Here is a 24,218-nt window from a genome sequence, read left to right on the forward strand (position 1 = left end):
AATTTTATATGTGTCTAATTTGCAGCGGTTAACATGAAATAACCCCAGTGGAAAAGGCTGGCCCAGCTGCTTGAATGCTGCTTAGGTTTTTGCTACAAAACCTGAAGCTCACCACAAACAGGAGAACGATGGACTATTTTGGCCATGAACCTCAAGTTAGCAAATTTGGTGATACACATTTATTTATTATCATCACTACTATTCTCACAGCACCAAGGGAGAACCCAGCAGTCCTCAAAGAGGATCATGTCCTGAATATGGAAACAAACCCAAAAATCTCCAAGGAGCAATAAAATACACTTCCCAACAGCTGTGCAACCCTACCAGCCTTTCTGCCATGCTGGCCCCAGCAGGGTTCCTACCCTGTGCAGCCATGCAAAGGCACCCTTTATTTAAGTATTGGGATTGATGCTAAATTCAACCTCGTGGAAATAGTCCCTATGGATCCTCTAGGGCTACTGATTCACCTGCCTCTTGTTCCTACAATGATTAGACTTCAGCCAAAGACTAACTAATTCACTGACACAGATGGCTAAGCTTCTGAATTGAGGAAGTTAACATACAAACAGCTAATTTAAAAACAAGTTTAGATGTCAAAATGAATTATTGTTCCCTTTCAGACTGCATGCATTTCTTCTTTGCTTGACACTTAAAGATTCTTCATTAATTCCCATACTTGCAGGTTTCTCCATGTTTGCAGAGATCTGGTATGGCAGACATAAGATCTGAAACAGGTTTTGAAAGACCTGCTGTAGTGAACAAAGATGTGCCTAGCCTTTGTGCATCTGGTTTGAGTTAATATTTGCATCCCCTTAGAATACACAAGATTTTTTCCTAAGCTAGGCTTTTCCTAGTACACGTGTTTTAGTACAAGGCTGTAATATACTGCTCTCAAACAGATGTGCTTCTGGAGGTTATCCCAAGGAGAACAGCTCACCTTCAGAGGGAGGCAAAGTCTAAACCAAGGGTATTCTGTTGTCTTTGGGGAAGACAAAATGCCTTGATTCCCATTAAGATTATTTTAAATCCTGCTGCATGACGGCTGCTTACAACTAATGTGGCATGTAATATTAAAGATGGTATTACTGAATATGAAAATAGCTAACATTTTGCAAATCTAATCAACATATTTAATTCATTGTCCCACTGTGGTTCACAACTCTAAAAGACTTCAAACCAGTGCAGGACTTAAAAACACATACTTAACCCAACTCTGCTCCTGTGGAGCAGAGCTCAGCAGATGCTTAACATCAAGAGCACGTGCTTAATGGGCTCACGAAACATGTCCTGGTTTATGATTCAGCACAAGCAATTTGCAGCTCTGTTTTTCTCTTCCTTACAACCACTAACATGCCCAGGGAATTACGACAGGCCAGTGGCAGGAACCAGAGCTTTGGCCTCCTCAAGGGCCCATTGGGCTGAGGGAGCCCAGCACACAGCACCAGCCTGGGACACACCAAGCTGTGCTACCCCCAGTGGGGACCCTGGTCAGGATGTTCCGTTTACAGCCAGAGAGCAGGTGAAGGAAAACCACCACAGCCAATTACACACCATAGCTATTTAGCATGAAAAAAACCTACATGCTGGAATAAGACCCTCAGGTGTTTTTACTGCAGATTTACTGTAACTCCACCACTCCCAGCAGGTGTCAACACTCCTGACTTGGAGAACACACCACCTGCATGTATTTTTAATTTAATTACCATGATTTTCAGAAATATGCTCTGCGGTGCTCAAAGCACAGTCATTAATCTTCAGTAATCTCTCTGAACAATTTCAACTTTTCTGAGCCTGAAGCCTCTCTATAAAGCAGGGGCTGTATTGCCTGAGCAGAGGATTTTATGCAAGGCAGTTGCCATGGCAATGTGACAGAAAGGGCAGAACCCAAACAATATTTGAGCATCAAAGAATTTTAAGTGCAGGGAAAATTCAGAGCTGGATTCTATATTAGAACTATAGGCTGTCCAAACTGCAGATTTTGAAGCTCAGGAAGACTGGATATTATTATAAGCTCTCTTGGGGATAGCTGTATTCCAGCAATGCATTATCACTGATCTGTTCCCATTATAATCCATCCATTTCACAGAAAACGACATGTTTTGTAGGGGAGTGGAAAAGCAATCTGAAAAGGAACAATTACACATCTCAGCTTTGGGTAGAGAAAAGAGAAAGAGGGAAGAGGAAAAAAAGGTTATAATCCAAACTGTATTTCAATAGAAAGCCTGGCTGTTATAAAAATAATAATGGTTTTGGCTAGTCACTTGTTGTGAAATAATGAACCTTGTGCACCTTTATAATATTATTGCAGGCATTGTATAGAGCACCCTAATAAAAATGGATGGGTAACTAAATGAGAAAAGGCTGCTGCATTGTTTTATAAGGCAAGAATCCAGTTCCAGAACACATAAATCGTAAACTCCAAATCAAAGAGTTTATACCAAAACCACAACATAGCTTTATTGTTATTATTACCCTGTTGCTCTTGTATATGCTGCTACAAATGTGTTTTCAAAATAATTAAAATCCAAAAGCCTTAGCAACGGAGCAGACCATAATTGTGTCTCAGGAGTGCTGAGTGCCCCAAGCTGTTACAAACCTACAAACCTTTATCTAAAAAAAGCGCTGCTTTTACGTTCACGTGGATTGGTTTGCCACTTATAAATGGGAACATACAGATATGGAAGGTTAAAAAAACCAAGCAGAAGGCCTGGAGCATAGATGATCTTTGTTCTAACTCCATCTCTCTTTCTTGTCCAATGTTTAACTTGGATGACTCCACTCTCCTATATCTTCTGAGTCACAGAAACAGGGATAGTGCCAGTCATATTTTCATGAGACTGAGTACAAGCTTGCATTTAACTAATGGTTATTTTTTGCAAGAAACATGCTTCTTGGATTAGCACATTCCTAGCAAGACAAAAGCCACCTCAGTGCTGGGGAAGTCATCAACTCCTCAACACCACTACTGGCCCCTGAGCCTAAAAGAGGGTTGATGTCCTTCCTGCCATGACAGTGAGATCTGCAGTTTTTAGGATTGGTCCTGTTTACCTATGGAAAGCCAGCCAAGCTATTTGTATCAGCAGCCTGTTCTTTTTGCACCCGACTGCTCGTCCAGCTGCAGGCATTAGCGACATACTTTTAATTTTTTTGGCTTCTCATGCATAACTAGCAGTCCCTAAGGAGCAGACCCAGCACAGACCAGCTTCCCACAGAGCTGGGCTGTGTGGATTGTCTCCAGCTACAGTGGAAGCTTCTCCTGAGGGTCAAGCATCTATGAGGTCTCTCAGCCATGTGTAGTGTCCAGTAATGAGTGTGTCCATAAATACATGTGCTCATACTACTGCATTTCTTCCAATTAGAGCAAATTGTTGGTTGCTGTCCCTAGCCTTATGTGAATTTCCACAGAAATGATTTTTGAGATCAGAAGCTTCTGCCAAGTTGCTTAAAATTTGTCAAATGGGTGCAAAAGTCGTCAGAGGGCAGAGCACAAACAGATGTGGAAAACATGAAAGAAAATGTTGCTTCCTTATAAAACTAGGTTAAAAAAGTTTTCCTATCATAAAGGTAAGGATAAGTGTCTCCAGGATTTCTCTACAAAATTGCCTACTCTATAATAATTCTATTTTATCTGTATCTGTCAAATAGCCAGGTTTCCATAGTTTAATACATCACATGTTTATTTTCTATTGTTCTCCTTGGTTAATAAAAATATCACATGGCCCAAATCAAATGCCTACAAAAGTCTATCACTATTTCCTCTATTAGCTGAATTATAAACTCATAAAAATATACCAAGCTAGCTTAATTTTATTTTCTATAAACAGGTGCTAACTTGCATCACTTACATGAACAGGGTTTACTACATCATTAACTCATGCTCTGTATTTGTCATTTCACTGTTATTCCTAGAGAAAGTATACCAGGTTTGCAATTCAGAGGTATTAACTACAAATGAGACAGCAGATTTTGAAAACTGCAGTTTTATCAGCTGACAGGTGAGATGGAATATCTGACATGAATCTCTTACTGTTTTTATTTTAGGTTAAATACAATTTCTGAAAATTTCTCAGGATCTTTTGTATTATTTATATCTCATGCAGGAACACAGATACCCATTACTATGTCAGTAGAAGCCATACCAGCTTTGCTGCTGTAGCTTAGCCATTCTTGTAGCATAAGAGACCCTGCTATGGAAACTTGAACAGATTTGGAAAGCAGCTCCCTAATGGATTTGTTAATTAACATGATCCCCTGTCCTGTTCCTCCTGGATAGGACCAAACTGTCCCATTATATTTACAGCTTTAAAAGCTGTCTTGCAACAGAGATCAAGGATCACCTGTTCCTGAAAGCTGAACTGCACTTTAATGTTAGCCCTGAATGCAGGAGCCTGGAAATGACTCAGGGTGGGTATTAGCTGAAGTTGCTCAATGTCAGGACATTAAATCAGGTGTATGTGCATGTCTGATTGCTTGCAGGCTGCAGTTGTGCTCCTTTTTCTGGGCCATGCTAGAAAACACCCACAGAGCCTCCAGGCTGGAGTGGGAGCATCAGCATTGCTCAGCACAAACCATGTAGAGCTCTTTTCATAGCTCCAGGATAAGCAACTTCCACTCACACACTACTATAGTTCCTGAAGTGCCAATGAGGCAGGCCAGTCTATGGTATGATGGCTTGTTTTATTGCATTAATTTCTGATTCAGTATTATTTAGTTTTACTGTAACCAGTTGTCTGGGTATTTCGATGTTTAAAGCCGCTTCTTTCCCAATCCACTCCTGGCTGCCTCTGCAGTAGCAACAAAGTGTGATCTTGGATAGTTTGGCATGTGATTAACAGCTGTTCAGATTGCCTTGGCAGTTTCAGAGTATACTAATTGGGTTAACAAGGTACTAAGTGCTCCAAGGTGTTATGAATATGTTGTAAAATCAAAAACTCTGCTGTCAAATGCATTCATTACTCACGGTCTGTAATTTGCTTGCAAGGAGCCTACTCCAAAAAGCAGTATTTCCAGCCCACTCCAAAAAGCAATATTTCCAGCCATTTCTCCTACTCATCTGTGAAAGACATTAGCACACCAGCACCAAGAACACCTTTAACAGATACTGTCTCATTCCTAGAGAAGGAATCTCAGCCAACAGGTTCCTTGGTATCTTTGGACAGTGTCAGATTCCTCTTCAGCTGCAGCCAAAAATTGGGTCCCATCAGGCCCCTTGGCATGGGCTGCCCTCACCAGTCTCCTCTCAGAAAAGCAAGACCCAATAGGCCACCTGGACAGCCAGTCCCAATGGGGCATGGACCTGATCTCATCAGGTCCAAAATCTGGAACACTCATCCACTGCCTGGGCTGTTCCACATGCCTCACTTCCTGTTTTTAACCCATCCCAGCCCCTAGGCTTTATTGCCCCTAGGCCCCATCTCCCAGTCCCACCATTTGCACTTGAGGCAGCATGCCTCATTCCCACCTCCTGCTATCAGGCACACTGCCTGACAGCATTTCTGATTTTTGCAAAATAACAACCTCAGCAATCAGACCAAAGGGCTTCCACAAGCACGCTGTGCTCTCCATTTCACAGGTAAGATCAGACCAATGACACTACTGTTCAAGCCTACAGAGCACACAAGACAATCTCAGTATCATTTGTTCCTATTACCCCTTGTGCTGAAACACGCCCAATTTATCCACTGACATAAGAGACAGGTTCATGTGATTCCTTCTCCTGCTAGTTCTTTCCTACTTAAGGTCATACCTCCTGATTTCATTTCTTTGGAACTGAGCAACTCATTCTTTACTGTCTTCCCCTTTCCTGTTCCTTTCCCATTCCATTAACATGAAAGCCTCACCCAACAGTGACATTCAAGTTGACATTAATTTCTGCTGTATTTGAAGTCAATGTAATAAGATAAGACCAATATCTTTGCCTGATACAACTGAGACACACTAACCTGAATAACTGGGCCAGTTATCCAGACAAAGCACTGGCTGAAATTAAATCTAGATGGTGGGACAAAAACAATTCCTCAACTAACCAGCATCAGTGAACAAAGTTCCTGGCAACACTAGGTTGGATCTAGATGTATGGAAAAATGAAAGACAGGAAACTTCATTTTTTCTTTAAAAAACTGAAGATGGAATAAACCACTGCACACTATGCAGCAGGCAGGGGAATAAGAAATGAATACGAGAAAGAGGTAAGGAAATGATCACCTAGTCAAGAGTTTGTTTGCAAATAATGAATCACCCAAGAACACACTTCAGCGGAAGCTGGAAAGGTGTGTACAGAGGATGGCTTGTTCCAAGGAACAGCTGACTGTAAATGGTAGCAGCTCTTCATGCAGCCAGCACTTCTCAATGGAAAGAGGTGTGACAGCAGGATGGAAATGTTAAACCTTGGTCTAAAAACATGACTCTTCCTTGCTTGACTAAAAGACTAGTGTTGGCTCAAAGCCAATAGGAAGCTCATAACATTCTTTTGTTTCAAAGCAGTAACCTGCTTGAGAGAGGACATAGATTCAGGCCCCACTAAAATCAGTTCTCACGTGCTTAAAAGAGACGGGGTTTGGCCTGGAATTGGTTTCCAAAAGTGGAGGTGGGAATGCACAGGTGGGATAGGCAGCTGAGTGCAGACAGCTCGTATGTGCATTCTAACACAACACTTCTAACAGGAGAGAATTCTATATTTGCTATATTGCAGTTGAAGAAAAGAGAAACTGTCTGTTTTTCTGCACCAAAAAATCACTGGGACCAGTCACACAATGGAAACATGCTGACCCTCAAACAGCTCCTGGAATAATCACTTGCTTTAGCACATTGCACCAGCTCATAATGGTAGGCAAAGAAAAAAATGCAGCATAGCAATCACAACTAAGCACAAAAGGTTCCAATCTGACTGATTTCAAAGGACAGGAACTATATGCCCAGCATGGAGCTTATATTGTGCTAAATCGAGGCTGCCATTCCCTCTCTCTGCCTGCTGCTCATGAAAGAGCTTGGTCACCTACCCTGTGTGGTGAGTCAAGGCTGTGCAATCCAAGCTGCTTCCAGTGACTTCTTTCCTCCAACTCAGCCACCAGAACCCCTGTAACATATCACAAGGCTGTGCAGGGGGAATGACTGCAGCTGGGTAATCTAACACTCCTACACTCCTAACCCCTTTAGCTCCAGCAATTTAAAAGGAATGCTCACAATTTATTTAATCCTAAAATCCATCTTGTCACAAGAGTTAATAGCCAGATAATGCTATGCATACCATTCTAAGCATGGCGCCATAAATATGAAAACATTTAAATAAAAGAGTTTGCAGCAGACCTTCAAATCCAAGGTTCACTCATTAAAAAGCAAACCAATGTATTAATCTCCATTGCTGCATATTTTGAAGACATGCAAACCAGATCTAAGATGGATACAGAATATGAGACAGACGTCCCATGCAATTTAAGTCAGCTGCTCTCTTACAGCTCGTCAGCATATTTGTTAGGACAGGATGTACCATCAAAATAGAACAAACAGCAAGCGAGACCCCTTCTGTCAGTGAGGATAATGAGAAAAAGGCAAAAACTCTTCTTAATTCTACCATCATTCAGGGCTCATTTAAAACTCACTGAACTGCTAATAGCTACCATGATTTTATTTAATTTTCCTCAATCATACAGATGCTGTCTTGGGAAACTCAGAAACCTTTACTGTGCCCCATCATGAGTTTATCTTTACAATTAAAGTTGTTTGTCTTTGCCAGATTTATTTTCTCCTCTAGAGCACAAAGAAATTTAGCTGGAGAGACACAATCTGTTGTGACAAAAACGCAAAGCTAGAAAAGTGTTCTAGCTCTTGCAATGGTATTTTTTATTGTTTCCCATGAGGGGAATTATCCCCATTAAGGGTGATTGCAAATCCCTGTATACCGGGACATTAGCTTCCCTTATGCTTGTTACTGAAATGAAAAGAGACAACTAAAATATTACAGAGCTGTTTTATAAAGCACTTATCCTATTAAGCCACTTAGCCATAGTCTTTACATAGGGATGGGATGCCCAGAAGAATTCTTTGGGGAATTAATCAGTTATAACATTAAGAAAAGCAAAGGAATGCTCTCATTCATTAGGATCAATTTTAGCAGTTACTGTATTGCCCTTATCAGCAATAAGGGCAATCAACCAGGTTTGTGGATGCAAGTGGCCACCTTTCAGATCTGTACCTGGGGAGCACATCCTGGTTCTCCTGAAATGCAGCAGTGCTGCTCTTTGTCTCTCACAGCAAGCAAGGACTTGGGAACCAGCAGATGGAAAATAAGTTGTATATTTGTTTAAAAGACATCTGCTTCAGCCCAGCTCTTACTTAATTATCTTATTCTTTTATCTCCCCCCTCACAGGGAAAGTGATTTGTTCCAAGGCAGGAGGCAAATCCTGCTCCTACTGAAACAAAACGCTGAGCAGCTGATCCTGAAAGGCTGGATGTGATGTGGATCTTTGAGAGGCCCAGAGCCAGATATTCATCTGGTGAACAGTGAGGTGCTTTCCTTGACTTGAAATAAAACTGATTTGTGTATCACCCTGTTTCCTTTGCATTTCTTCAAAAGACTTACCTTTTGTGCCTTGCATCTCTGACCTTAGCAGCTGCCTAACCCAGTACAACAGCACTCACCATCTCCTTTCTTGCCCTTTGCAGTGCCACATAACTAATTGCACTTCAGCCTCAACAATTTTTTTTTTGTGGAAATGAGCAGCCAAACGCTCATAAATAACACATGGGCATCACACAAAGAGAAGGTCATAAGGCAGGAACTCGATGAGCCTGAGAAAGGGTTGATTTTTAAAGTCCTTTCTCAGTCCTCAAATTTCTCTCCCAGAAGTCTGAAGGACAGGGGTTTCATAAAGGTACAAGGTACCAAAGGTTCAGTTCCCAGGGAGGGCAGCAGAACTTCAGAGTTGGAAGGAGTTTCTACAAAATAACTGCACTGAGGCCAAGACCTAAGAAAGAACGTGAAACCTCAGAGATTTCAAAAGGCAACGCACAAAAACAACCCCTGGAGGCCTGGTTTACACCTCTGTTATATCTGAGAGGCAGTGGGATGGGGACGCTGCCATAGTCTGCTCAGCCATTGCAACAAAGGCCAGGTCGTGCAAGAACCTCAGTCCCCAGCCTGTCCCTGCAGTCACAGCTGTTTAAGCCAGTAGAAAGTACAGCCAGGCAAGGCTGGATTTGCAGCTGGGGAGGTTCAGGGGGCCATCAGCCTTTCAACTGCCCCAGCTGACACTGGAAGCCTGCACAGTAGGGGACTGTCCAGGATGTGTCCAGGATGTGAAGGCAAAGAGCAGTCAGCTGAATGCCATTTTGCCCATTTTATAGGTAGTGATGGATAGAGAACATGGCCCTGACATTCCTAAGTACAATCAGTTAAGTTCATACAAAAATCAGCTCTTTCTGCATTAACTGCAGCAAGCCAGAAAGCTGAAGCTTCTCTGTGTGCATTTCACTTTCCTTTCTTTTCTCTATATAAATGTCACACTTCTAACTGATTGTTTCAGGACTTGAGTTTTAAAGGAAAATCACATGGCTTGGCTAAGTGCTCCTTCTGCTGGGTAGACCCCTGCTGTCCTTTCCTATTGACTGCTTAGGATCATGCAGGAAATATCAACACTGGAGAACTTCTAGTAATAATGCCAACTGAGGCCCAGGACCTGTGGGGCACAGCTGGCTCCCACCCTCAATTCTTCCTGCAAGCTGAGAAGGATCAGCACCTCGAGAGATGGTGTCCTAAAGACATAACAAACCCAACTGACTCTCATGAAAATAAATAATCAACAATCAACACACAGCTTTTCTCCATGCCAGTGGAAAACACGCATGTGTGGTCCAGCCTTGTGCTTTCAATAATTGTTTATTTGCAGCTATGGTCAGGAAGTGATGCTGTAGTGTCAGGAAAAGTTAACCCAGGCAGAAAAGGGCTCGTGGAGCTGTGCCATGTTTCACACTCCTCTGTTTCTTGCCTGCACACACTTGAGGAAGGAGAGTTTGATTTGGATTGTAAGTGGGTTTTAAATTAATTCAAGACACAAACAGAAAAATAAAGCTGATCTGGACAACCGCAGCACTTGGATCCTGGACACAGAGGCTTGGGGGAAGCTTTGGATGCCTCTCTCCCTTCTGTTAGCTGCCAGTAGCAAGGCATGCATGTGGTTTACAAGGTGGGGAGAATGCTGAATCCAAGGCAGGGAGGTGCCTCCTGGGGCAGCCTGCAGCAAAAATACTTGGCTGGAGAATAAATATTGCCTCAGATCACTGAAAAGGCCACGAGTTTGTGGACAAGCAGAAGAAACCAGAATAGCCCTTCCCGTAACTCAAAGCCTTTTCCTACCTACTTGACCTAGGGGTGAGGAGAAAAAAGACTCCCTTACTGGGATTTAAGGGGAAAGAGAAGAGAAAAAAATGATTTATTGAATGGTATGATCACTTCCTCCAGTCCCCTCACATGGAACGTCTCCAGTTCTCAGGAAAGCTTTCACCTCCCTCAGCTACTTTGCCAGCTCTGTGCTTCCCTGTGGCTCGCCCTCCATGTCCCGTGCCTCCTTCTATTGCCTCCCAGTCCAGTACCTGTGTTCTTCTGATACTTCATGGTCATAGCTGTGCTCAACCAGGCAACACACAAAGACTAATGTTAAAGAGTTAAAATCAATTATCTCACTATCTGGCTGCTCCCTTTTGCCCAAAATCAGGCATTCCACCTTGTACGAGGGCCATGCCATAGCAGAATGCATCAATGAGTTCTATCAAATTTTATCTACATGTTTGGATGAAGAAACATTTACCAGTAGCCAGCAAGGTGAACAGAAGTATAAGCTGAGATGGTAGGCTATGAGATTTTCTCAAGAACTGATGAGCTCTGGAGACACACAGTCTTGATGACTCCCCAAGAAGGGTTAAATTGACGACCCCAAGAGTCAGCCAAATCTGGATAAGGCCACCAGCACACACTAACATCCCCCAGAGGCAAGGTGGCAATGGCTGCTGCTGCAGATATACACTTAATGAAAGCAGAGACCCTTCAGCAGAATTTCTGAACACCCACCTAAAAACTGCTACACAACAGAATTAAAGGTGTTCTTCTAAATATTGTGAACTGTATTTTCTTGACTTGATCGCCTTGATGTGAGAAAAAAGGAATTTGTAACTGTTTCCTTTAGTCCCCCACCTTCACACACAGTTTTTTCCCAATATCAAACCTCTTGCTAATACTAACTTTGAACTTGAATGATCTCCAGTGTCCTCTAATGTCCTTGATCAATGAAGTTTAGTGTTGTTCAAAGGTCAGTTCCTAACACTAAGTTCTGATCTCACTTAAACTTTTCTTCATTTCTAGACAGTTACTCTGTGTTGTCCCTATGTGCCCTTTGTAGCTGGAACCATCTTGTTCCAAGGTTTTCTAAGTTTCTTGGAGAAACCTGGCATCTCTAGTAAGCATTAACCACACACGAATGATGAAATGAAAAAAAAAGAAAAAAAACCTATGCCAAAAAGAAAACATATTGTTCCTCCAGAGGGATATATTTTATATTGTACATCCAAATTAAACAAACACACTGTAATCACCAGAATGAAACCCCAGAAACAACTCAAAACAACAGCACAGGAAAAATAAACATGAACTCAAGCTCTTTGAAGAACAGGAGGAGAACAATCAGATTTAGATGAGGAACAACTTCTTGCTTAATGACAACATAGAAAGTCAAACTTGAGATGAAATTTTTAAAAAAAAGAATAAAAATACCCTTTGAATACTGTTTGCTCCTTTCTTTCCATGCCAAGTACTGTAGATGATCTAGTGGCCCAAGAATGGGTACAGAGACAATCCCAGAATACTGATGGATGATTCCTATTCTATTCATGTCCTCATTTGGACAGGACCCCATAATCTATCCACTTTTAATTAACTATTTTGCCCCTTTAATCAACAGACTAATTTGGAGCACCAGCACAAGGTGAGGCAGGAGTGTCTATTTTTTGTCCTGAGCAGGCCGGTTTCCAAAGTGGTGTCAGATTTTTGGGAAGGTGGGTCTGGGCAGGTGCTGTGTACCCCCCTTAGAGGGGATGGTGCAGGTCAGTCTGTGGCAGCCCGAGGTGAGGAATCACCTCAGCAGTGTCACTCCAGGACTGGCATCCTCTGCTGTGCAGAAGGTGCAAGGACAAAGGTGAAAAGGAATTGCTCATGAGGAGAATTGCTCATGAGGAGAAAGGGAAGGAACTCAGTGTTAGTTTTAATAAGCAGTAATGAGGAAATGGCCTTTAATGACTTACTTTACTGGATATAGAAGAGGAAGGCACTCAATCACTTGATCTCTTCAGATACATTTGCTTTTGTCTAGCCATTTTTGCTGAAAAAAAATACTAATTTTGACTAAAATGAACCAATATGAACTGTTTCCCAACCAATTCAGAGATAGAAACTCCTCTCCCACCTGAAGTCTAACTCAATTTCTGATGCAAGGTAATTGGCAACAAATCTTTGACATCTGATTCTTTGAAAATCACAGCACATTTATAAAAATCAAACAACAGCTGGTCCCTCTGCAGAGCTGAAAAACGGAATATCCTTTAATTCTTCTGTGCAAATCAATAATTTATCTTAATCCTTCTGTTTTAAAATCACTGGGGTTGGTCATGCCTTTGAAATAAAGACAGGGATTTTACTGTACTTCCTTCCTTCATAGTCTGTTTTGATTGCATCAAACTCATTCACTTAAACATCCCCCTAACTTAAACATCCTCTTTCTTCACAGCAGGCATCAAAATATCTTTTTTTGTTGTTTGCTTAGTAATATATTGATATGGAGCTTATTTCCTGTCATATAAGACCATAGTGTTGTCCACAGCTGAGTTTCCAGCCATCTTTTAAAGGGCAGTACTCTCCACCATATTCTGTACATTTTAAAATTACAGCCATCCTGCCTAAGCAGATTCACATGTGCTTCAGAAGTGTCTTGTGATTGAGAGATACGATATTTGCAGTGGATTTAGGAATCTCAACATATGAACTAAGATGATATTATTATACACACTCTGACTGTGTGCCTTGCACCTCTCTGGGGAATGTGTCCATCAGCACATCAGTACAGAATCTGATTTTCACATTGCTGGCAGGAATAGAAAGGAGAGATAAGTGGGTTACCACAGAAATTACATTTAAATACCCTCAACAGGAACGTGTTGATATTTATATCTAAGTCTGAAGGAGTTCCATTCACTTGTTTTATCATAATGGGACTTGACTTATATTTTCAAGTGTTACTGATTTACTTATTTTCCACTAAAGGGTGCATTAGATTTAGAAGACCTAAGAATAAGACTGAAAGCATACTGAATGCTTATTGTTATGTCCTAAATGCAAAAGCATAATTTATTTAAGTCAATAGCAAATGTTCTTTATGAAATGGATAGCAATAGAAATGAAAATTTACAAAACTATGCACTCTGTAAAAGAAGTGGAATATATTCTACCTGCCCTGGATGTAACTGCAAGTTCTGTATGGAGGAAAATGCTGAAAAGACATCTCTGAAGAACCCCTTTCTGTAGGGCATCACTTTCTGTGACTTGCAGTTGAATCTGTTTTCAGCATCTGATCACCCAACTGAATCTGGATTCATATTTGCAGTTGTTTATAGCCACAAAAAACCAACCAAACTTTGGAGAGGTGTTAAGAAAATATCTGCTGTTTCTTGCACAGGTCTGTAAATAAAACTGTGGGTGCTGAGCAGTGATCCTGCACTGACCACCACAGGAATGGCTTTCCGTTGGGGAAGTAATTGTGTCCAAGAATTTTGAGAGCAGAGATCCCACTAAAGTTCAACAGCACTTTGAGAAATCCCAGCTGAAATATTTAAAATGCATGGCAAATTTCATGCCTGCCTTTTATGAAGTTTTTTCTTGGAAATATTACCCAATGAACAACATGCTTGCTATTTCCGTGGGCAATACAGATGCTTTGGCTTTGCTGTTATTTTCACAGTGTGAAACACTCAGATCTCTGGGAAATTTCTTGGTAAAATTCAACTAGTAGATTAAAAAAAAAAAAGGGTCCTTTGGGGAAACTCATCCATTGCATTGTCATCACCTCCTTGGTAGGTGTGTGGGAAATTGTCCAGCCACGCAGTACAAGAAAAAATGAATAAGGCTCCATAGGAGCCACTGTGATTAGGACTTTAGAGAAAGTCCCCTGAATTATTACTATGAAGTTTGCAAGTGCTTCCAACAAGTGTTATATTTTAAAAGCAGCTGATCAGATTTTATTTTGTTTTCCAAAAGAACCTTTTCCAAGAAGGTTCTGTGAAACAAGACAGCCTGTGCCTGGTGCTGCCTCCACCCAGCTGCAGCAAGAACTGTCTGACAACAGAAAGCAAATGTCCTTACTGTCAGCAGCACCTGCACCCCTGACAGATCTCTTCTTAGAGGTAAATGTCCTGATCTGTTACATTTAGAAATGGATGCCAGAAAAGACAGATAACATGTAATTCAAGCTAGGATGAAACCTGGTGGAAAATCAAGGTTGGTAAGAGTTACTTTTTTGATTGTTTTGAAATCTGATTCTAATTCAGGGAAGACCAAAGTCCATTTTTCAAAGTTCAAAATAAAATGCCAAAGGCCCCAGAATTGTCCTGGGAGATCTGTGCTGTAGGCAGAACCAGTATTAATACCTGAGCTGGAGATTCTTTGCTACATGCATTATAAATCACTAAGAAAAGAGCTGCTCTGCCTGCAGATGGCAGGTGGGTAAATTCCTGTACAGCTCCAAGCCACAGTGCCTAGTGCACAGAGAAATAAAGGCACTGTGAGACTTGTCAGTCCCCAAAGCAGAGATTAGGTTACACCATGGTAGAGCATGGGCCAAACACTGAGCAAAGAATGGTTGTAATTATTTGGCTCCCTCTGAGCTTCAGAGTTTTCTGTGAGTGCCCATGAAAGTCTGCACAAGTCAAAGTACATGCAGCACTTCAGTCCAGACTTCCTTCATTTGGAAATCTAAAAACGTAGTTTATACCTTGCCTGTTTGAGTGTGTTATATTTCACTCCAAGAGCCTCAAGTTAATTTTCCAAAAGACTGAAAAGCATCAAATTTAGAGAGACAAGTAGAGCTCTGCAAATCAAAAGCTGGAACATTTCATGATGTTGGCACTGCTGCATTCCTGATAAGAAATACAGGAAGCAAAGGCAAAGTCCTTACTTATACTTAGGAAAGAGAGAGAAAAAAGTGCCACAGTAATGTTACTGAACATCAACGATTAGAAAGGCGAGTTCATGCCAAATCAGGCATTGCCAGCAGAGATAAACCAGTCACATTTTATCAGCTCCAAATGTCACTTCAATGACTTCAGTTTCAGGGAACCATTCACAGTGAAAAAAAAGATACATACATTTGTGTATTTTTCTCAGAGAACAGCTGAATTTACAGGGGTCCTAACCAAGATTCAGAGCCAGAACTGAGAGGCAGCCTCCCAAAGCCTAAGGAAATTTTAAGAAACTATCATTAAAGAGACAGAGAGATGTCAGCTCCCGGCTGAACAATTTATTTCCTTCGTAAGATAAACATATTGCTACTTACATGACAATATCTTCAAAAGAGTTAACCACCTATAGCTAGTGAGCCCTCAGGAAGGCTAATTAAAGTGCCAGAAATGTTTTATGTCAGATTTTCCTTTGGTCACTATCATGTTTTCTTTTTTCCACAGGTGAGGGCAGTAGGAACTCAGTGTGAGAACTGCTCTAATGCTAGGCAGCATCCAAGCAATAGAAATCCATCCTCTGGGGCCATAATTCACTCCTCTTTATCATACCTTCACAGGAGAAATTCGCTTAACAGTCAGCAGTCATTTTCTGTTACATAAATTTAGTTTCACTCGTGGTCCCATAAATCACCAGTCCCTGCAAGGAGGCAGCACTGCAGACAGTACAGTGAATTCTGGCATATTCTGCTGGGACAGTGGCAGAATAGCCACAATAGTACTTACATAAATGACACCAAATTAATCCCTTCCTTTGCTCTCTAGAAACTCACAGTTGTTTAATCTAATCCAATTTACTGAGAGTAAAATATCTTGGTTGGAGGAAGAAACCTCTTCAGGTCAACGCCTGGCAGATAAATTAATGGCATCTACCACAGTGCTCCAGAAAACAGGAAGACTTCTAAATACTCACGATTCTGTATTTAAGTGACTCCCTGCTTCACCACCCACTCCATATCCCCTGATCCTGCTCTCCCTTGGCTCTGCCACAGAGTTTACATTGCACCTTCCAGCTTCTTTCCCATCAGCTGCAACACACAGCACCCACTAACCACTGGCACGGAGATTTTTCCACTCACAGGTGTGTGCTCTTCAGGTCAGTCCCACTGCTCAGGTGCTGCACAGGCTCCAGGCCATGGTGACACATGTTTTGGCCGTACACAAGCACTGCTGGGGGTCAACACCCCCTGTCCCTTGGTGTTCCCCCAGTACTGCAGTAGAAATGTGTCTCCCGCACGTGACTCAGCACGGAGCCCCTTGGCAGTGAGTGCTTCCTGCTTCAGCAACAATATCAAAGCTGTTTTACCTTGATTAGAAGCTTCTCAAGAAAAGAGAATTCGCCCCTAAGTGACTTGTTCCAATAAGCCTTAATTCTAAAACCTCCCCTCTTGTACAAATTACCTTCAATTAGAAGAATGATTATTCCCAGATTTTATATAATGCCACCAATGTGGAAGAGGTCAAGATCTCAGTCTCCTGGCTGCTGAAAGATGAGCTGAGTATAGTATCTAATGGAAAAGATAAAAGTGTATAATGTAGATTTATTTTTAGAGAGTAAAACGTTTTCAGTTCACATTTCAGAGCCTTTTTCCACATCCAAAAACAACAGAAGGAAATGAGAACTGCTCTCCTCAGTATTCTGCAAAAGCCAACAAAAAGGAGGCCATTGGAAGCTGGACCAGTATCACCAGAAACAGCTGTTTCACAAGCCAGCAGCTCAATGGGCTTAACAAATGAGAATGCCCTGCATGTAACATTTCTTTTATGCAATTCCCCACTGCTTTGAATCCAAATATAAAGACTGAAATCCTGTCTGCTGTGAATAGGGCAAGGATTTCTCTCTAAGGAGAGGATTTTAGATAGTAAGCTGAAGAGGGCTTACTGTATAGAACAAAAGCTGTCGCCTTTGCCTTTTGGAAAAGGATGAAGAAGTTTTGTGTAGTGGGTTACCTAGGACCTGACCTGGATGCTCAATGGGAATTGCAATTACTGTAATAGTATTCATTATCTATTGATTCTTTAGCACCGAGTCTGGGTCAGCAACCCATTTCTCCACCTCTATATAAAACTTACATAATCCAAATGACAATCCAAATAATTCTTTTCCTGTATATAAAATATTTTAGGTTATAGAACACATGCAGAAGTAGTCATAGACTGCAAAAGGAAAAAGAAACATTTTATATGTTCTCTCCTTTGATTTTACAAAGGTGCAGATCTACAGACCTTACGTGAAGTCTGTGTTTCTACTATATAGTATTTAATGAAAATTAAACGTTTGAGCCTGTGGATAAACGATTTACATATTTTTGACAGAGAAAAGCCAAAGCAAAGTAAAGATATTAAATACTCATATCCAGATTTAAGAAGCTACTTAATCAGATATTTAAACAGACCAGAGCTCTTTTTTTTTTTTTTATAATCAGGAGAGTCTTTATACATAATCACCTGACCACTGCCTGCAGTCAGGAAAGTCTGCATACTTAAAGGCTTAATAACACTTCTGGGGTCAGGCACATAACTGAGTATTTTCAAAGCAGAGTTTGCTACCATAAAGGTTACAAAAACAGGTCTGAATTCCTCCCTGCATCATGTGCTGGGACAGTGGAGGACAATGCTGTAATTAATGTACAAATATAATGTGTGCAAGAATTTGTGTCTTCCCCCTGCAAATACCTCATACAAACAAGGGAAAAAAAGAAATGGTAATGTGCCATCAAATGTACTTTGTGATGGCCTCCAGCATGTGAGTGACAGAGCAGAACCAGGACTCAACCCCCAGTTGAAGAGCTCCATACTTTCCACCAAAGGATCCCCCTGATAAATATTGTGGTCACATTCACATGTCTTGAGAGAAAACAAATCCTTGCTGAATTTACAGTAAGGTTATTTTATTCCCACTTAACAACAAAAAACCTTTTTGTCTTTTTAGGAGTTTGAAATGCAAAAGTAAAGATTAGCTCCAAGGCTGTGCCATGGTGAGAGAAAACAGAAATTGCTACTTACAACTCAGGAGGAGTTGACTCACAATAAGTTGAAAGAAATACATATGACTTGAGGCATGAGGAGTTGTTATGCAGAAGTGCTACTTGAAATTGAGAATCTTTGAGAAGTTGTGATTTTCTTTGTCTAAAATGTTGGTTGACATTCTTGTCTGAGCATCCAACTAATGTGTTAGGCAATCCTCAGGCATAATAGCAAGGTTTAGGGAAAGGACAAAGTGTGTCAGCTAAATCTTTGAATTTTTTTAGTAATAGAGTAAAAGAGTAATATCAGCTCTTACATGTTACTTGAGAATTGCTTCTGGCATGGAGTTAATACATAGATGGTCCCAAGGCAGGATGAATCTGCTGCCATCCTGGCACGCTGCTGGCAGTGCAAAGCTCTTGGCATGGGTTTGCAGAGGAGGCTGCTGTGAACAGGCAGAGTTTCTAAAGGTAGAAGCTCTTTCCATTGGCTCCTCTGGATGGAGATCTCAATGGGGCACATAGAGAAGTCACCCATGGAGGCTATAGCTGCAAAAAGCTTCTATTCTTGAATCTGAACTCATGGGAATAAATCTGCTGACTGTGCTGGAGTCAAATAAACAGGGGAACCCCTGACTGCTGAACCCTGTACCCACTGGAGCTGCCATCAGCCCCACAGGAGTTAACTACAGCATGTATGCTACCGTGCGTGCCAAGAACTGTCAGCTCTGCCACGTAAACCTGCCTGGAGAGCATGATATAGTCCTGCCTTCCAGTGCTGATACCTAGCACCCACCCATGTGAGAATATAAAACCTCCCAGTCCAATCGCATTTCATTCCAACCCTCCTAGAAGAAAAACCCAACTACACACTGAAGGAAAAAATCCCATGTGGTAAAATGTCACCATTAGGAGTCTTTTCAGAGCTTTGGATCTGCTGACGAGACAGTCCCTGCACAGCAGGTGCCAGCAGGTGAGCCTGATGTCTGAGCGGACACTGAACACGGGTGTGACTCAGCCAATTCAGCAGGAGGCAAGGCTGCTCAGCTTCACCTGTCACTAATCTGGGTAACACTGTGCAGAAAAAATGAGAACTATCAAGAGATGCAGGGAGTTCGTTCTCCTTGGAGCAAAGACATGATAATGCAGCACACTCGGAGCTGAATTCTCCACAGTATTCTGGCATTAGCGTCAGAGACAATAAGCAAACTGTTCAGCAGGAGCTGCCTCTCTAGTTAAGGATGATACACTGCTACCTCAGGTTCAACAAAGCACATACAAGCAACCTTTAGCCTTAGCTGTACACTCAAATTTGTTTCTGTTCATTAAATGTATAACAGGACACAAAACCACACAGCCTTAAGTCAGCAAGTGAACCTACCCACATGAAAAAAGTTAAAAGCATGACACAACTCTTTCCCCAGGGGTAACAACTTTTTCCCTGTACGATCTTTACTCAGTTTATCTCATACACATTTGCTGTTCAGATCAAACAAGGTTCTGGATAGAAATTCCTATAAATGTTTCCAGTCTTGCATCATTAAACCAACTCCTGCCACGCTGGGCTGTCTTTCAGGGTACACAGCCTGTGTTGGCACCATAGCCCTTGTACGCAGCTGCAGCATGCAACATGGAGCATCTCACCTGGACCAGAATTCATGCAACCGACACAACGGGCTGGGGGGAACGAGCAAAGCTTAGGCGAGTGCTTAAAATTAAGCATGAGCTCAAGTACTGCACTTAGTCAGGGCCTTTTAGCAGGAATGATAAATGTGAAAAACACAGAAAGTAAGACAAGTCCATGTGGATTGAAGACTTCTCAGACATCGGGCAAAGTATTTGCATACATTACAGTGGCCTTTGGATTGTGAGGCTTAATACTTTTCTAATGCACATTATTGGACAAGAAAGTTAAATCATGGGGACATGCATTTAAGAGAAATACAACAGATGGTTTTACAAAGGTAATTCATTTGCAATTAACCTATATGTCTGAGTCCAGCTTTCAAAACAGCATCTGCACCTTACCTGTGAACTTTACAACCAAAGCTTGGACTTTCATTTTGTGAAGACAGCCTTCTACCTTGTGTGAGTGGCAGCATAATTAAAGCCCTGACAAATATGTAAATCCATAAAGGCATGGAAGAATTCAGATTTTTTCAAGTTACATGTGATTTTAAAACAATCCATGAAGAGAATATGGGCATTCTCTCAGCAGATATGACAAACCTCATCAGTTTAGCTAAGGTAATTTTTAACTGCCCATTTTCTCCTACAATCAACTGCTAATTCAGTGGAAGAGCACAGCTGGAGGTATCAGGGTGACAAATTCAAGTGAGGCATCCTAGTGGAGCTGGGAATCTGGACACAGATTGTCTGACAAGTAAAATGACAAGTACACATGTGCTGACAGTGTGCAGCATTCCAACAGAACCTAGCATGTCTCAGGGCCATCCATATGCTCCAGCATATGTCTGTGAGGAGAGGGATCCACAATCACAGTCTCTGGAAATGGGAGGTCTCCCAGGCTCTCAGGATACCAGCCAGGATCCCAGTGTTGCTGCACAAATTGGTGTGTAAGTACCTGCATTCCCTCCAACAAACAACTGCTTTCAGCTCAGAGGGAAATATGTAACATAAGCAGCTGTTTGCTCATTCAGAAGCTGGATCTCACAGGACAAGATTTACTAGGCAAGGAAAGGTTGCTCTGGGCTCTTCCTTCAGAGCCAATTGAACCTCTGTGTATTAACCACAAACAAGCAGCAGTAACAGAGATGTTGCTGTGTAGAAGAGCAGTACTGACAAGCACAGAGAAACAGACTGGGTTTTAATAACCTATTGAGGGGGAAATTCAAGTTTCAGCTCACTCGGTAGACAGGTTGCCTTCTTTTGCCTTCTATTCTCCTTTTCACCAACATTCTTCGGGGGGCAATTACCTGCCAGGTATTTTCACATTTCAGTCCTACCTTATCACTGTCCACTGTGTTCTGTGATGTCCTGGAGGCAATGGAAATGGTGTCAGGTTGACTGCTGCCATCCCCTTGGCTGTCTGCATCATCTATTCCATCTCTGCAAGAGAGGTAATTGGGAAACAATGACATTCCTTAACACACCACCAGTGAGCACAAGTGAGAGGTGGAATTGAGAAGTGCTGAGTCAGCAGGACAGAGCTGGATTGTGCTAAAATTGCCCCTCTGAGGCAGCCCATGATGCTATAGAGCTCTTGCAATTTGGAATTATGTCATCTTCAGCCATGGGGTTTGGATTTGCACATAATCACAACATTTGTTTAAATTTGTTGAGGAATTTAATACTAAGCCATAAAGATGCTATCCAAATATAGATAAAGACAGTATAGAGCTCTACCTATTTACCTCACTGAGGCTGCTAACACATTTTCTTCCCTTTGGCTGTACAGATAAAATTATGATAAATGTTTATTGGTCTTTCAAAGTAGATACTTAAATAATACAAATTATATACTTAGGAACAAAGAAAAAAATATATCTCTATACTCTACAAGAAAACTTTTGCATTGGAGCATGTTCCTAAAGGAAATGTCTGGATCTCTGCTTTGCTACAGGTCCCCTGGGTGACTTGGTTATTTATGCTTTGATGTCTCTGTGACACAGCCTGAAGTAAAAGAGGGATAAGATTTGATGAGGAAATGAAGATGCTCAAATAACAGGTGGCTTTTGGGAACGATACAACAGAAAAAGAACAATTCATTATCTATGACTTCTATTTAATCCAGGATCGAACAAGTTGACAAAAATATTGAATGTTACTTGACAGGCTGAAACAAGTTTGTATTAGATGATGAAATACAGATTATTCACTATATATTCTTCAATATATTGTTAGGATCAACTATGATTTTGATTGCCAAACAATTAAATGTGCAAAACAAGGAAAAGAATCTGTTTTCACTCAAATGTGAAGAAGTAAAATCTACTCTAGGAAAGAACTATAACCTTGGACTCTGAAGAATTTTTACTGTTTCTCTCTATACTTTGGAGCATAAAATGAAAGCTCTTTGTATGTATACCATAAAAAAAGATTTCTAGCTACTTTTGCCATGACAACAGAAAAAAAGCAGAGACAATGAAAACTGCTTTGAGTACAGTAAAAACCAGTAAAAAGTCCACAGACACCACATTGCTGCGGGCTGAGAACACACTAGTGATTTCATGTTGTGGGGAATGACTGAAGTTACCTTCTGCTGTTGTTTCTCTGCTTTGCTGGTGTCTTGGGGAGCTGAATGGGCTCTTTCAGAGCTCCTTTCAGATGAATGATCCTTTCTTGAATAACTTCCCGGATATTTTTGATCCATTCTTGTTTCGTTTCAATACTGGATGCCTAAAGTTTCACAGGGCAGAAAGACAGAGACTTTATCATGTTCTCACCTCCTGTGTAGAGGAGACATGGCCAGCTGATGAATGTCATGATTAACTGTTCGTCCTCTCTGCTGCACTGCAGCAGCTGCTGGAGTCCCTGGTAACCCCAGGGAACTGAGAGCATTCTGACCAGACCTACTTGGCAAGCAACAGCAAAGCAGCTAAGCTCTGGATAAATACATTTAATGCTAGCAATACAGCATGCTCTGCAGAGGGGAAACAGGTTATCAGTGCACAGCTGGGAATTCCTTAGACAAAACAACTATAACATGGATTCTTCAGCAGAGACTCACTTGACAGAACAGGCTGTCAGCTCTGGAGGTCTGTGGAAAAGGTTGGTTGTTGATAAGCCCAGTGGCAAAGGACTACAGAATTTGGAGAATTACACCTCCCAGCCAAACACCCTGAGACCTGCCCTGTGTCCCTGAGCAGCTGCTCAACCCAGGCTGCAAGAGGAGATGCAATTCCAGGAAGGCTGCACAACTCTCCCAGGTGCTACTGAGGCCTTAGAGCTGCTCCTGATGCAGGCATGACCCCACAGGCAGATAGGGAAGCCACGTGAGTATGAGGAGGGAAGAAACTGACCTTTCATTCAGGGCTCCCAGGGCCTGAACTAGAAATGCTAAAGGCAAAGAAAACAAACAGAAAAGACTTACTTTCAGCACTGTTTTATTGTCTGAGGATGGTGTTCGTCCAGACCACAAAGCAAATTTGCAGGGATCTCCTTCAACGTGTTCAGTCACTCCTAGTTCTGAGGTCTAGTGTGGAGGAGAGATGATGAAAGGTTTCATGTATATGAAGCTTCATGAGTCCAGAAAACTTGGGACTTGTAGGAAGAAGTGAGGAGGCTGGGATGGGTAGGGGAATGGTATCTTATCTCAGTTTGCTACACACAGATGAAAGCAACAGAAAAGCTCTGGGGTGGCAGAGAAGTGAATGGCTGGAGCGATCCTGCTCACATTTCCCCCACCCTTCACATCTCACTACCTTAAACCTCTCCAGACTCACTGCAGACTGACTTCCAGGTGAGTCCTGCAGGACTCAGGGCCAGCCCTTCCAGGGGCAAAAGTATTCCCAACCCAGCAGGGGACATGTGAGCCTCCAAAACACCACTCCTACCTACAAAAAACACAACACCCAGAATATTTTCTTTGCAGCCACACCTACCAGTAACTTGTTCTTGTAAACATATTTTGTGTGTCCTGAAGAATCTTTGATCTCTTTGCTAAACACCAAAGAGATTTCAAAGAGAAACAAATGCCTCTCACGGCCTTTCCGAATGAGAGACTTGGGATCCCACACTTGGAAGGAATCCTGAAGAATCAGCTCTCCCTGGACATCAAGGTTCTCATCAAACCCTAAAACCACACAATACAATCACTTGTATTTATTATTGAGAAAAGCAATTCACAGAAACACCAAAGTCAAGACTTGAAATAAAAGGGTCTTTGCCCCAGTTATAATATTTTTCTTTTTTTTTTTTTTTTCTGCTGCAGCAATGCAATTACTGCATTGGAGGTCAAATACATCATATGTGCTAAACGAGGCTGCTGCTGAAATCTTGTAATAATTACTCAAAAATAATAT

General features: G+C 41.7%; 1 protein-coding gene across 12 annotated transcripts in view; it reads right to left on the reverse strand.

Moving 5' to 3' along the window:
• KALRN (kalirin RhoGEF kinase) overlaps window positions 1–24,218 on the reverse strand; it is a 470,788-nt gene that overhangs the window by 109,954 nt on the left and 336,616 nt on the right. For all 12 annotated transcript variants that reach the window (XR_005257665.1, XM_038143643.1, XM_038143641.1 and 9 more), the window contains 4 exons: window positions 23,799–23,989; window positions 23,288–23,389; window positions 22,451–22,593; window positions 21,201–21,303 (listed from right to left, as the gene is read on the reverse strand). Coding sequence is in view for 11 of the 12 variants with exons in the window: in XM_038143643.1 (XP_037999571.1) it covers window positions 21,201–21,303; window positions 22,451–22,593; window positions 23,288–23,389; window positions 23,799–23,989 (539 nt within the window). In the remaining variant the exon portion in view is untranslated. The remainder of the gene's footprint in view (window positions 1–21,200; window positions 21,304–22,450; window positions 22,594–23,287; window positions 23,390–23,798; window positions 23,990–24,218) is intronic.

This window comes from Motacilla alba, chromosome 7, assembly GCF_015832195.1.
Source record: "Motacilla alba alba isolate MOTALB_02 chromosome 7, Motacilla_alba_V1.0_pri, whole genome shotgun sequence".
Classification (NCBI taxonomy): Eukaryota; Metazoa; Chordata; class Aves; order Passeriformes; family Motacillidae; genus Motacilla; species Motacilla alba.